The 14,651-nt window shown below is 50.6% G+C and overlaps 1 protein-coding gene across 1 annotated transcript in view; it reads right to left on the bottom strand.

Moving 5' to 3' along the window:
- The window catches only part of JAM3 (junctional adhesion molecule 3), a 35,480-nt gene extending 21,107 nt beyond the window's left edge, over positions 1-14,373 (bottom strand). The window contains exon 1 of the mRNA XM_036397432.1: positions 14,315-14,373. Within this exon, the coding sequence (XP_036253325.1) occupies positions 14,315-14,366 (52 nt within the window). The 5' untranslated portion in view covers positions 14,367-14,373. The remainder of the gene's footprint in view (positions 1-14,314) is intronic.
- Positions 14,374-14,651: the final 278 nt, after the last annotated feature.

Genomic DNA, 14,651 nt, shown 5'->3' with positions numbered 1-14,651 from the left:
GAAGTCACCTGGCTTTACCCTGCCCAGCTGGGGGCTGCATCCCTTCTGCTCAGTGCCCAGCTTCAAGCTGAGATCTCACCTGTCTCCTCCGGGCAGGCTGCAACCCCCCAGCTCCTCTCCAAAGCTGCCACACACTTGTCACACTTGTCACACTTGTCCCTTCTGCTCAGCTGCCTTCCCATGTGTGTGAATGCTGGGCAAGCTTGGCTGCGAGCTGGGGATCACAGAATATCTTCCTGTGACACCCAAGGGAAGGGAGGTCAGCACCCAGCTCAGGACAAAGGCACAGGAGCTCAGAGAGAGGCTCAGGATACCCTGAAACCAAGGAGAGAATTTCAGGTCTCTTGAGCAATTCAGAATTCAATTCTCAGTTCTTGAGAATTTCAGGTTTCTTGAGCACAAGTTCAAGTCCCTGCTGTGAGGAAGCACCTGGTGCTGGCATCGAGCACTGACCCCACACAGCCACCACGAGAGCAGCATCTACCTCATTATTTTAATCAGGGTCCTTTGAAATACCTCCTGTGTGAGAGACAGCTAAGAAAATCCCAGTCTGGCTTTATTCTGTCTCAGGCAGAAACAGCCTTTATTTAGCAAACTGCTGCTAACAGCTCTGTCTCATTAGTCAGTGTTTAGGGAAGCAGGCTGCAATTGTTCTGAAGTCTGGCATTGCAGAAAGAGCCTTGATAATGAGGTCTGCAGGAGACGATTCCTCCTGACAGCCCCACAATGACCTAGAAATCCTACTTAATTCCCTGTCAGGGAAAAGTGCTGAGTAACAGCGAGGTGCAGAGGCACCGGGGGCTGGTCCCAGAGGGAGCTGCTCACACTCGGGGCTGCCATGCAGGTCCAGGGTGGCAGAGCCAGCCCTGCCCAGCTGCAGCAGCTCCCCAGAGAGAGCCTGAGGGGCAGGGACATGGGGCTTGCTGTGGGAAGGTTTTGTAGCCTCGTCTGGAGAGACTTGGCATATAGATAACACAACAGGAAAATCAACAGCAGCACCTGGGTCTGGGCTTCCCAAGGCATGAAGCACTGCCTCCCCTGGATTGTACTCACCTGCAAACTGTGCCAAAGCCCTGCCAAGGAACTCCCTGGCTCAAACAGCTCCACTTTTCCCTCTGTTCTAGGTCTGGCATGGCCGGGAGCTCACCAGCTCCACTGCTCCCAGCAGAGCCTGTGCAGTGTTCTGCTGTGGAGCACCCCTGGAGCTGCACAGAGGAGCAGACTCTGGGCAGATTGTTAGAGCAGCCCTCCAGCATCCGAAGACAGCCTACCATAAGGAGGCAGATGAGCTACACAAGGGCACGGAGTGATAGGGAAAGTGTGGATGGCTTTAAAACCTGAAGAGTATGTGTTTCCTTTGGATATTGGGAAGAAATTCCTTGCCAGAAGGGTTGTGAGACACTGGAACATGTTGTGGGTGACCCATTCTTGGAAGTGTTCAAGATCAGCTTGAATGGGTCTTTGAGCTTAAGGCGGTCTAGTGGAAAGTGTCCCTGCCAATGACATGGGGGGTGAAATTAGCTGAACTTTAAGGTCCCTTCCAAACCAACCATTCTATTATTCTGTGGTAATATTCATTCTGTGCAGTAGCAGTAAGCAGTTGAAGATAGAAATAACAGACTATTCATTCTGAGAAACTGCTATCCAATGAGTTTAACTGCTTGGCTCTCACATGTAGGCTCCATTTAGCATTACTATATCCAGTAACAGTCCTAGCGCTTTATCATACACACAAATATTTTATAATTTTTAACGTTTCTGACATTTGGGAACAGGATATGGGACACAGAGTGTGTGCCCTGAGGTGCTGGGGAGCATCTGACACGTTCTGCCCCAGCTGCTTTCCCCCATTCCCTCGGAGGGGCAGGCAGCAGGCTGGGGCAGGCTCAGCCCATAGGCACCCCATTTTCAGTGGGGTGATTTGTTCTCTACAAGCAGCACGTGGGCATGGCCAGAAACCTCTGGGCTGGGTGGCCCAGGGCCAGCTGGGCCAGAAGGTGAGGCAGGAGGTGTAGCAGGAATGTGGGCTCCATACTCCTGCAGGGAGGCTGTACAAAGGTGGGGTTGGTCTCTTCCACCAGACAGCACTGACAGAACCAGAGGACACAGCCTCGAGCTACATCAGGGAAGGGATAGGTTGGATATTAGGAAAAAATTCTTCACCAGAAGAATAATAAAGCACTGGAATGCTCTCCCCAGGCAGGTGGTAGAATCACCGTCTCTGGATGTGTTTAAAAAAAGCCTGGACATGGCACTTGGTGCTATAGTCCAGTTGAGGTGTGAGGGCATAGGTTGGGCTCAATGATCTTAGAGGTCTCTTCCAACCTCATTATTCTGTGATTCTGTGATACAGCTGACCCTGAAGACCACCCCCAGCACAGACCCCCAGAGCCATGTGCTTGCCACCTGTTCCAGCCAGCAGACGAGGGGCTAAGGCAGGAATTCTGGAGCTGAATGCAGGGTCTGTTCAGAGGGGTCTGGAGCCACACTGGGCTGGGAGTGCTGTCACAGCCCCTGGCTCAGGAATGCAGGGTCTGTTCAGGGGGATCTGGAGCCTCCCCAACATTGGGCTGGGGGTGCTGTCACAGCCCCTGGCACAGGAATGCAGGGTCTGGAGCCACATTGGGCTGGGGGTGCCCTCCCAGCCCCTGGCACAGGAATCAGCTCAGCCCATCACGTGCAGGGCTGCGAGCGCGGCGCTGTTTAAAGCACAGCCCAAATATGCAAAAGACTGCTGCAAAAAAAAAAAGAAAATTAAAAAAAAAAAGTGCAAATGAAATCAGCAGCCGAAACAGTGTCTAGAGACAGCCCCAGCCAAGTCCCTCGAATGTCAGCAGCAGAAGGAGGGCTCAGAGATGGAGAACCCAGCTCAGTCTGCTGGCACACACAGAGACATGAGGAAAAGACATATGCTGAGAAGGGAAGGCCCAGCTTTATTTTACCAGCCTCTGTTCCCACCCAAGATGTTTTAAAGACTGCCTTGCAAAGTAGGAATTAAATCCAAAGGTGCCTATGCATCTTCCTTGCTGTCATCCCCTTATCAGTTATCTCCAGCCTGCTCTGAGCCAGAAGATGAAAGGATCCTAACACCACTTATCTTCCCACTTAAGAACACGCTTAAAAGCTTGCTCTTAAAGAGCAGGACACTCAAGGCTGGGGAAGCAGCTGTAAATTCTGCAAATGGGCTTCCTTGCATGTCTTTGAAGGAGCTACTGCTTCTCAATGAGGGGCACGGATACCAAGAGGAAACTCGGGAGGGAGGAAAGAGAGAAGCCTTGATAGCCAAGGGAGTCTTTGCCTCATGTCCAGGACGTGGAGCTGAGTGACAGTTCCTCATGATACCATGAAGAAACTCGGGAGGGAGGAAAGAGAGAAGCCTTGATAGCCAAGGGAGTCTTTGCCTCATGTCCAGGACGTGGAGCTGAGTGAGAGATGTGAGACTTAGAGCATGTGTGCCTCAGAAGTGACCAAGGACGAGCCAGGAATTGCAAAGCTCTTGGGAAATATGGAAGCAGCCAGAATGATGGCATATTTGTCACTCCAAAACCAGGCTCTCCTCGGCACTGTGCAGTGTCACGGGCAGCAAAGGTTAGGGATGCCCTTGCAGGCTGCAGGCAGAGCTGCTGCATCCAGCCCTGCTCCAGGACCAAGCCTCGAGGCCAGGACCTCTCCCACACAGCCCCGTGTCTGAATTTGACCCTCAGCTCCCCTCTTTGTAGAGCTGCTTGTAACCACAGTGAACCTGGCTCCAGCTCGCTTTTGTCATTTAATAGCTGAGTCAAACTGTCAAAACAGCCAAAAAGGATCTGTTCCAAATATTTGCAGAAAGAGGAGGATCAAGGAGCCTGCAGCAGAACAGCAGGAGCCTGCCCAGGCAGGGAGAACAATTCTCATTGTGGAGCAGCAGCAGGATGCTGGTGGGCGATGAGCACGCCTTGGGACGTGGGCATAGAGCCCCAAAAGCCCCCAAATCCTCCAATGTTCAGGGATAAACTGGAATCTGGAGTCCCCTCTGTTGGGGTGTCACTCACTCGGGACATCAATTGTGGTTATTAATTGTTGTGGTGTTGTGAGGGTCCCCAGGACGAGGTGAGACATGAGAACTGACTCTAAGTTCTCAGAAGACTGATTTATTATTTTATGATATTATGTTATAGTATATAATATTAATTATATATAATTAATTAATATATTATTTATAATAATTATATAATTATATATATTATATTATATATATTATATATAATATAATTATTATATATAATTATATAATTATATATAATATATATATATATATATATATATATATTATATTATATTATATTATATTATATTATATTATATTATATTATATTATATTATATTATATTATATTATATTATATTATATTATATTATATTATATTATATTATATGAAAATTATATACTAAAACTATACTAAAGAAAGAGAAAGGAGACATCAGAAGGCCAGACAAGCATGGTAATAAAAACTCATGACAGACTCAGAGTGTCTGACACAGCTGGCTGTGATTGGCCATTAATTAAAAACAATTCACATGCTGGGTAAACAATTCTCCAAATCACACTCCAGAGGAGCAAAACATGGAGAAGCTGAAGCCTCCCAGGAGAAAAATCCTGGCAAAGGGATTTTTCAGAAAATATGTCAGTGACACCCCTCTGCCCCCTGGCAAAGGCCCAGCCCTGCAGGGTGACCCGCCCTGTGGCAGCTCAGCTGTTGGCTTGGAGGAGCAGTTGGCAGAGGGACAGGGGGTGCTGGGGCGCCTCAGGAGCTGCTGCCAGCCCCAGCAGGGACTTCAAAGGGCTCCTCTCTCCCTGCTGTGTGGGACAGGACAGCTGTGTGCTGGGCAGGCCCACCAGAGCATTTCTGATGGCAGCACGGAGGGGCTGGTACCTGGTGTAAGCTCCTCTCTCTCGGGCTGCTGTTGATAATTGCTGCCCCGAGATGTGCAGGGTGTCTCTGCTTCGGCCCGTGCGGCTGAAGAACGAGTCTGGACTCTTCACTTTTCGCTCTTGAGGTTGTTTATTAACTCTTATCTATAAAATTTTCTTTCTGCCCAGCCGAGGTCAGCTCAGCAGGGCAGCCACAGGCACTGTGACCACCCCTGAGGTGGTGTTGTCCTTTTATACTACAAACTACATAAAACATATTTACACTGAATTCCCAATACTCATCACCTGTGTTAGACAGTGCACTTCCACTCTAGACCAATCCCAAAGTGCCACCATCACTGCAGAAAATGGAGAACAAGAAGAAGAAGGAGAAGGAGAAAGGCTGGACACGCCCAGATTCCTCCATCTTGTCCCCATAACCCCCATACCAAAAATCCTAAAATCTACATTTTCACCCTGTGATCATTTTGTTATTACACCATTCAAACCTGTGTGACTTTCAGGTCCTCATACAAAGTTGGCAACTTGCTCCAGGGGTCAAAATCAAATCCCCAGGTGCTCTGGGCTGTGTGCCAGGGTCTCTGAGCCCCCCGTTGGGGTCCTCAGCAACTCTGGACACCCAGAGGGATGCACTGAGTTCTGACACTCTCCAGCAGGCAGAGCTCTGAGATTTATGGGATGCTGAAACCTGGCCAGAATGAAGGGAAAACACCAGCTCCAGAAGGATGTTTACCAACTCAAACTGCCAGCTCTGCTTGAGAAAGAGCCCACGAGGCTCAGTGGGCGATTATAAGGCACTCTGCCAGTTCAAAGGCAACTCCATCAGCTCTGAAGGAGATAAGGCATTGCCTTGCTGGGAAATCAGAGCAGCCCCATGCACATCCACCACCTGCAACCTCAGCAGAGCAGCTCACAGCAAAGAGGGAGGGAAAGCAGCACCTCCTGTGCTGTGTGGGAGCCTCTAGATCAGCGAGGAGATCCGTGGTGGGTGAAACCAACCTGTCCCATGGCTCATGTCTCCAATCCCAACCGGGGTGTTGGAACCCAGGACATCCCTCTGGCTTGAGACCCTGCCAGGGGGCTCAGAGACCTTGGCACAGCGCCCAAGACCCCTGTGCCTTTGATTTTGACCCATGGAAAAAACAATTACCAACCTGATATGAGGATTTACAAGCCACGAAAGTTTAAGTAGAATGACAGTTAGTTTGTCACAGGGTGAAAAGTAGAATTTTGGGGTTTTTAGAATAGGGGCTCAGGGTCCCAAGATGAAGGAATTTGGGTGTGCCTTGTCCTTCTTTCTCCTTCTTCTTGTCCTCCATCTTCGGGGTGATGGTGGCACTTTTGGATTGGTTTAGAGTAGAGACAAACTGTCTAACATAGGTGATAGGTATTGGAAAATTATTGTAAATAAAGTACAGGTAGTTTTTAGTATAAAAAGACAACACCACCCTGAGGGCGGGCAGTGTGCCACGGACTGACCTGCTGAACCGACCTCAGCAGGCCAGAGAAAGAATGTACTAGATAAGAGAAAATAAACAACCTTGAAAAGCAGAGCTGAAGCATCCTGACTCCTTCTTCAGTTGCTGAGCTGGGAAAAGAAACTCTCTGACACACCTTGGGGTCCTCCTGACCACAAACACTCCTGAGACAGGGGTGCCTCACTCCTTCCACTCTGCTGGTACCCAAAGACCTCAACAGCTTCTTCCAAGGGCTCCCACAGGCTGGGCTGGACCAGAGCTCCAGAGCACAGAGCTGGGACTTCCCTTTCCAAGATGCTCAGGACCTCCCTAGCACAGAGCGGATGTTTTCCAGGCTCTAAAAATAACCAGCTCCAAACAACGTGGTGGGCATAAAGAAATATTTATCTGCAAGGTTTTTGCTGAAGATCAATACGGAAGAAAAAGATTAAAGCAAAGATTTAAGTGTGTATTAAAAATAGCTGTTGATAAGTTCCCTTTGAGGGGATAAAAGCTTTTTTACAGGAGCAGCGAGAGCTGCAGGACTTTGCAACACCTTCCCTGCCGTGTGAGCTGCAGGAAATCATTCAGGAGAGTGTCAGCAGCCAGAGCCTCGGGAGGAAGTCCATTAGCAGGCAGCAATTCCTTAATGGGCCCTGGGGTATGTGGGAAAAGCTGCTGTGGACATAGGGGCTCCTTCCAGCACCACGATTCACACAGCCAGTTACCATCCCATCCTCCCAGGAACGCTCCTCATCTTTATGGCAGCCTGAGAGCACCATGAATTCATCTTTTGAGGAGCTTCCAGTGAGTTTTTGCTTTTTCTTTCTCTTTTTTTTTTTTTTTTTTTGTCAGCCCTCAGCAAACAGCCGCGAACAGAAGCTGTTCTGTAAGGCAGCTAACAGCAGCACCATCCATTAAACCTCTGTTTCCCAAGGATAACATCCTGGCAAAACAATAAATGCTGCTCTCCACGGGTGGTTTTGGGGCTGAAAGATCTTGTCCACTTACAGAAAAAATCATTAAGTTCTCTGCTGTGCAGCCACCTCCACTCCAGGTCTGAGAGAACACACAGCCACCCAGGAGGGATGAAAAGTGGCAGGAACCTTTCCACTGGGAATAAAAAGCAGGACTGCTGTGCAGAGCTCTGCTTCTCTGCTAAAAGGTAAAAAAGAGCTCTCCTCCACTGACCTTGCTTGCCAGCCTTATTCCATGTCACTAACAAAACAGAACTCCTGACTTCCTTTGGATATGTGGGATTTTCATGGGCTCCTTCAGCAAGTGCTGAAGGCTGTACATCTTGAGAAATACTGCGCAAGAGTGTCAAAAATGGCAATTTAATTAGATGTCTCAATGGGAAGAGAGCAGGGAAGCCGGGTGCTGTCAACAGACCTGAAATTTTAGAAGTATTTCACTCCCACCCTTCGAAACAGAGCCTGAAAGTGTCCTGATTTACGTCCTCTCTGTCAAATACTGGCCACTTATATAAGAAATTGCCCAAAGTTTATTAAGGCAGGGATTTTCAGAGGAGGTCATGGGCATTAGAAACCCAGCCTAGTAATAGGAACAAAATCCCCTTAGATTTCAGTGGATTTCTCCAGCTCAGCAGAAAATCTTACCTAGGCCACCAAAATACATTTTTAATAGCGTGATTAAAAATCTTGAAATACTGCTGAACATTGTCCACTGCTGCCTTTCAGCCTCATGCCAAAGATAGAGTAAGTCCCTGGCATGCTGCAGTTTTAAAGCTCAGTGTGTCTTCAAATGAGCCAGCTGTGCCCAAACAAATTAAGAGGGTCCAAAAAACCTGCTGATCTCACATTTGTGTTGTAATAATCAGGTACATTGAAGGGAGTAGGTTCCAGCATGCTCTGGCTTTAACTCTGAAATCCCTAGGATTTATGACTTAAAAAAAAAAAAAGAAAGAAAACCTTAAGCATTATCTGCACACAATTTAATTTCATCCATTGGTGCTCTGAAAAAACCTTCATTTCCCCTTGTAACTGAGTCTTAAGCCCTGTGCTCCAGCCCATGAGGGGCACCACAGAGCCCAATACCTGGGATTATTTATACTGACAAGCAATGCTTGCATGACAGAACAATTCCCATTAATTTTTCGAGCTTATCTGAAGTACCTGTGGGCTGTCAGGTTACAACATGTATGTGCTTTAGTTTCTCTTTGATTGGCCAACGCCAGCCCAGAGCTGACTGGACTCTCATCTGACAGCATTTCACAGGTGAGTTCATGGGAATCCAACCCAGCTGTGCTCTCAGGAGCTGGAGAAATTTCCAAAATACTTGTTGTTTTGGGGGGGTTTTTGGGGTTTTGTTTTAGTTTTTGTTTTGGTTTTTTTTGTTTTTTTTTTGGGGGGGGGGTTGGGGGTTTTTGTTTTTCGGAGGTTTTTTTGTTTGTTTGTTTTTTGGTTGGTTGGTTTGGTTTTTGTTGTTGTTGTTTTGGGGTTCTTTTTTGGCCAACTCCCATTTATAAATTTTGCTCCTGCCTCTGCTGCTCTTTCCTCTGCCTGTTCTCTGCTTTGGAACATGCACCTAAAGCAATTCCCTCCAATTCCCAACACAGCAGAAAAGCACCTTTGACAAGACACTGAGGAACTGCAGAGGAGCTCCCTCTCCAAACCTCACGTTTTACATATTGGGGTCTTTTTCTAAGATATTTGAAGGCCTGGCTGAGGATGCTGCTCTGAAGAACAGGACTCCAGCTCCATTTGCAGCTGTCCTGGTGCTGCCCAGGAGTCACACAAAGCTTCCTCAGAGTGGCAGCAAGGCCACCAAAGTGATAGCAGGGCCTCAGCTGGCTGTCCCTGAGCAGAAAACACCTTTAAAATACACCTCCCTCGATGTTTATCCCCCAAAGAGACTGCCTGACCCCTGAAATGAGAAGCAGGAGCTTGTGAGGAGTTGATAATCCCTGCAACCAGTGTTCTGGTGAACCGCAAGGAATGGACTCCATGAACTCCTCACTGTCCTGTTCCCCACAGATTTATTTTGCTGAAACCCATGGACTCCATGAACTCCTCACTGTTCAGTTCCCCATATTTATTTTGGGGAACCCCAAGGAATGGACTCCATGAACTCTTCACTGTCCTGTTCCCCACAGATTTATTTTGGGGAACCCCAAGAATGGACTCCATGAACTCCTCACTGTCCTGTTCCCCATATTTATTTTGGGGAACCCCAAGGAAGGGACTCCATGAACTCCTCACTGTCCTGTTCCCTACAGATTTATTTTGCTAAGTCCCCACAAAAAAAGAATTGAAACTCTCCAAACCACACCTCTCCCCTCAGGTTATTCCTGTCGGTGCTCTGAAGGGTCACGAGCAAACAAAGACCTGAACTTTCCAGCCAAAAAAAGGTCCAGTTTTATGTTATTATTTATTCTTCTGAAAAGTGAAACCCCTGGCTTCCAGCAGGGAGCTGGAGCGCTGTGACCCAGCAGTTATTTCCTCTGCCCCAAGCACAGCTATTGCCAGAACTGCACCCAAGCAGCAATCCAGGCCCTTTGGGGGAATTTCAAGCTGTGTCCAGAACATTCATTAGTGCAATTAAAGCCATTAGCTGGTTCTGAAGCCATGCCCTGACTCAGCAAGGACTGGGGTTTGTGCCCACGCCCTGACTCCTGCACCTCCCAGGAGTGATGTTCGGTGCTTCGCTGGGGTTTGGTCCTGTCTCACAACAACGTGATACTCCCTGGGGGCTCTGAGGGAAGGCAACCAGCCCTTATCAATCAGGAGAAGACGCTGCAGCTCAAATTCCCGTCGATGGAGAAGCCAGATTGAGAATGTAATTATCCTAATTAATTTTATATCTGGAACTCATCTCCTTTTGCAGTTTCCAAGCAGGCCACCGGCTTTTTTTTTTGCACAGAGCAGTGGTTTTATCTTGTTGAAGGGCATGTTGGCAACACAAGCTCTTGTTGTGTGAGACAAGGACTCTTGAGGACTCGGGATGCTGCTGGCCTGTGGAAATCTTTGCCTTTGCTAACTCCCTCCCACCACTTCAGGCCGGCTCTGTAAGGAGTTCACGAACCTTCTCCGGATCATCGGGGCTTGATGCAATCAACTGTGAAGCATTAGCTCTAAATATACAACTGGGAGGCCAGTTCTGCTTCAACACACAAACACTCATGGCAGAGGATGAGCCAGCAGCCAGCCCAATTTGCAAGAGGAACTGAACTAATAATCCAAGCAAGCTGCAGGGGAAGCAGGAGTGAGTGGGGGCTGATCATTGCTGTGCCCTTTGGGGATGGCTAAAGTTAGGGGCAAACTGGCAGGAGGCCACCCACAGCTTTTGTCCTTGTTGGTGGAGCTAAATGCAGCAGCTCATTCTGCTTTATTTACTTGTTTAGGTGATTTTTTGGCAACTCCAAGCGTGTCCCTGGTGCAAATCCTCCGTGTGTGGACAGATAATTGAAAAACAACAGCAGCAGGCCAAGAGACCCAGCATTCAACTTGTACAGGGAAAATAAACACTGAAAGAACCCAAGCTCACAAAGCAGAGCAACATCTCAGCCCACAGACTAAAGCAAACACGTTTTACTCTTTGGATCTCCTCGTGTTTCAGCAACCAAGAAATTCTCAGAAGCATTCGGGGCAAGAGGGAATGTGCTGGTGTCACGTTCTTTGTCAACAGCTGTAAAGGAGATGTGCATCCAACCACTCTTTGGTGGCCATGCCAGACCCCGCTTACCCAAAAAGGAACACCAAGCCCTTCCTAGGAATTTTTTGGAAGATGTTATTAAGCATCTGATTTTGGCAGGGCTCTCAAAGCCGTTTGTCCCGGTTTTTTACTGCCTGTTGAAAAGAAAGCGATACTACAAATACTTCCCATCAGAACATACCAACAAGCAACCTATCATCACTGCAAGGGAGCTAACAACATTTCCACCGAGTGGTTTTTGGCACTGACAGCTGACTCAGAACAGTTGTTGGTGGCTGGGACAGATGGACTTCATATATTAAAAAAAAAAAAAAAAGGAAATGAGAACTTCGACTCCATAGATTTTAAAAAGCCTTTTGCGAAATCCAACCTATTACCAAGCCCTCAGAATTAAATCAAAAGGAGATTTGAATATAATGAGCTTTAAAGCTGAAATGTGCCTGAGACTTGCCCATATCTCCCCATCAAGGACTACAAGCTATCAGCATGTTCCATTTTCAACAGGAAATACTCGAGAGTTTTGGGAGGGTCTCCACAGCTCTGCCCTCAGCCCAGCCCGTGAAATCCTCTAAAATCCAAATATTTGTTTCCACGGGGAAGCTGGCAAGGAGAGAGAGCTGGAGGTAGAACTGAAGTCAGCCGTGAGCCCCGCTCTCCATCAGTGCCGCCGAGAGCTTCCCCTGCTCTAATCGTGGCCATGGCATTTCCCTGATGTGCAGAACCTTTAGAGGCTTTCAGTGCCTAGAGCTGGGAATGCTCTGAACGCTCCATGCTTCACTGGCTCCCCTTCCATGGCAATGTTTTAAGGCCACGAGCAAGAACAGGGGTTGTTCTGGCAGCAGCACACAGCAGAGGCAAGCCCAGCCCGCAGCGCTCGGGGGTCAGAGCAGCACCTCAGAGTCTAGAGCAGGTCAGAGTTGGCATCTCAGCATCTTGGGAGCTTTGCCTCCTTCTTTTCATGCCTTTTTCTTTTTTCTCCCCCAAGTAATCAGTTGGCACAAACACATCCTTCCAGTCACACTCCCATCCCACTATCCAGCACCAGCCCTGCAGGCTTCAGTGCATGTCTAATTTTATGTACTGCTGACAGCATAACCCTATTTTAGTGGGGTGCCCCCAGCACCTCAAGTCAGGAGTAGTGGAAGAAACCTTTTTATTCTCAACCTCACTCTGCCCAATCTTTTGGGCTTATGACCCCAAGTTCAAACATTACTGGAAATCAACACAGGATGAGGCACTCTGACTTGAATTTAATGGAAAGCAAAGCTTGGCACCACTGGGCTCACTCACCAGGTAAATCCTCTCAGTCAGAGGTGTGAAACCAGTGGGGTTTGGCTGCTTTTAGCAACTATTGTCTGTCTGAAGAAACACAGAAATATCTGGAGTTTGTTTCCATTCCTCCTATCTTTAGGCCAGATTCAGTAGGATACTTGGGCTCTGTTCATGCAACACAAGAAGGAAATGGGGCACCTTTCTACCCTGCAGCCCCTCTGCCAGGGAAAGTCGTGTTAAATCTGTGTTTTTTGCCCATCAAAGGGAGCAGCTGAATCCAGAGCTAGCACTGGGCAGACCGTGTGATGCTCTGGGATCAGGCACTCCTGATTTCTCCCACTGAAGCTGCTTCTGCTCCAAACCACAGCAAAGCAAGTGAACACCAGAGCCTGGAGTGCGTGACAACCCTCTGCTTGTTGGGGATGAGTGTCAGAGTCATCTTCACACCCCTCCGCTGACTGATTGGGTAAATAGTGCCCAAATCTCACTTTACTTGAGACCCAAAGCGACTCTAAGCGACTCTGTGAGCTCTCTGGAGTCACTGGAGGAGTGTTTTTTGTCCTTAGATAAACTGTTTGAAATATTTCCATTCACTTCCTTGAATGTTGACCCAAAACAGTGACTGGTGAGTGTGTACACGCTCAGCCCTGTGTATTTTGGTACTCAGCTGTAGGCTGGTTGTCAGCCTAACCCCACTCCACCCCATCTTCTCCTCCTGCCATCTGGGCAGAGGGGGGGAGGACAACGTGAGCCCACCGGCTGCTGTCCCCCTCCTCATCCCCCAGCTATTAATAGCCAGACAACAAATGAGCCCAAATTCATTCCTGAGCGGAATTAGCAAATGTTTTTGCAATTAAAACTGCAAACACTCACGCGGGGCCCCCCGAACAATAGGCGCCTGTGCCTGGTCTTGAATAGGCACCAGTGTCCTCCCTGCCTGCCTGCCGAGCCTGCACATTCCTGGCACCCTCAGCCCTGGACCCGCTCCTTGCTGAGCTGGGTTTTGGGATGTTTCCCCCTGTGCTGTGTGTGTCCCACGCTCCCTGCAGCATCCGGCGGGTCCTTGCTGCGGGCTGGCCCTGGCCCCGTGTGCTGGCCCCGTGTGCTGGCCCCGTGTGCTGGACCCGTCCACATCCCGGCGGCTCCCACGCTGTCCCCGCATCCCCCCGCGCCCGGGCCAGCGCATCCCTCCCCTCCCTTCCCTTCTCCGGGGCAGCAGGAGCAGGGACGGGGGCAGGAGCAGGGGCAGGGGCAGGGGCAGGGGCAGGGGCAGGAACAGGAGCAGGGCAGGAGCAGGAGCAGGGGCAGGAGCAGGAGCAAGAGCAGGGGCAGGACAGGAGCAGGGGCAGGAGCAGGGGCAGGAGCAGGGGCAGGGGTAGGAGCAGGAGCAGGAGCAGGGGCAGGAGCAGGGCAGGAGCAGGGGCAAGGGCAGGGGCACGGGCACGGGTACGGGCAGGGGCAGCGCATCCCTGTCCTTCCCCGGGATGGTGACGGGGGCAGCGCATCTCCCCCTTTCCCTGGGATCACAACCGGGGCAGCGCATCCCTCCTCCTTCTTTCACTCCAGGATGGGGACGGGGCAGCGCATCCCTCCTCCCTCCCTGCCCCGGGATCACGACCGGCCAGCGCATCACCCCCTTTCCCTGGGATCGCAACCCGGGCAGCGCATCCCTCCTTTCTTTCTCTCCGGGATGGGGACAGGGACACCGCATCTCTCCTCTCTCCCCGGCTCCGGGATGGGGACAGGGACACCGCATCCCTCCTCCCTCTCTGAATCTGCGATCGGGACGGGAGCAGCGCATCCCTCCTCCCTCCCTGGCTCCGGGACAGGGACACCGCATCCCTCCTCCCTCTCTGAATCTCGGATCCGGACGGGAGCAGCGCATCCCTCCTCCCTCCCCTCTCCGCGATCCGGACGGGAGCAGCGCACGGCGGTGCGCGGTCGGCGGGGCGGGCGGCGGGCGGTGCGGGGCGGTGCGGGCGCTGCCGGCCGGTACTCACCGAGCAGGGGCAGGAGCAGGAGCCGGAGCAGCTCCGGCCGCCGCAGCGCCATGATGGGGTGTGCGGAGCCGAGCCGAGCCTGCGCACTGCCCGGGCGGCGCCGGCCCGGGGGCGGGGGTGCCGCCAGCCCGGTCCCGGCTCCGCGGGGGCACCGGCCGGGGGCGGGCCCGGCACGGCTCGGCTCGGCACGGGAGGGGAGGGGGCACGCACCGCACCCGCGGGCAGGGCGCGGCCCGGGCCCGCCGCCTGGAAAAGGGGATGGTCCCGGCAGGGGGATGGTGAATGGAGAGAGGGGATGGTCCCGGCAATGGGACCCCGTGAATGCGGAGAGGGGATG

This window comes from Molothrus ater, chromosome 22 (genome assembly GCF_012460135.2).
Source record: "Molothrus ater isolate BHLD 08-10-18 breed brown headed cowbird chromosome 22, BPBGC_Mater_1.1, whole genome shotgun sequence".
Lineage (NCBI taxonomy): Eukaryota > Metazoa > Chordata > Aves > Passeriformes > Icteridae > Molothrus > Molothrus ater.
This window is presented reverse-complemented; position numbering and strand designations above follow the sequence as displayed.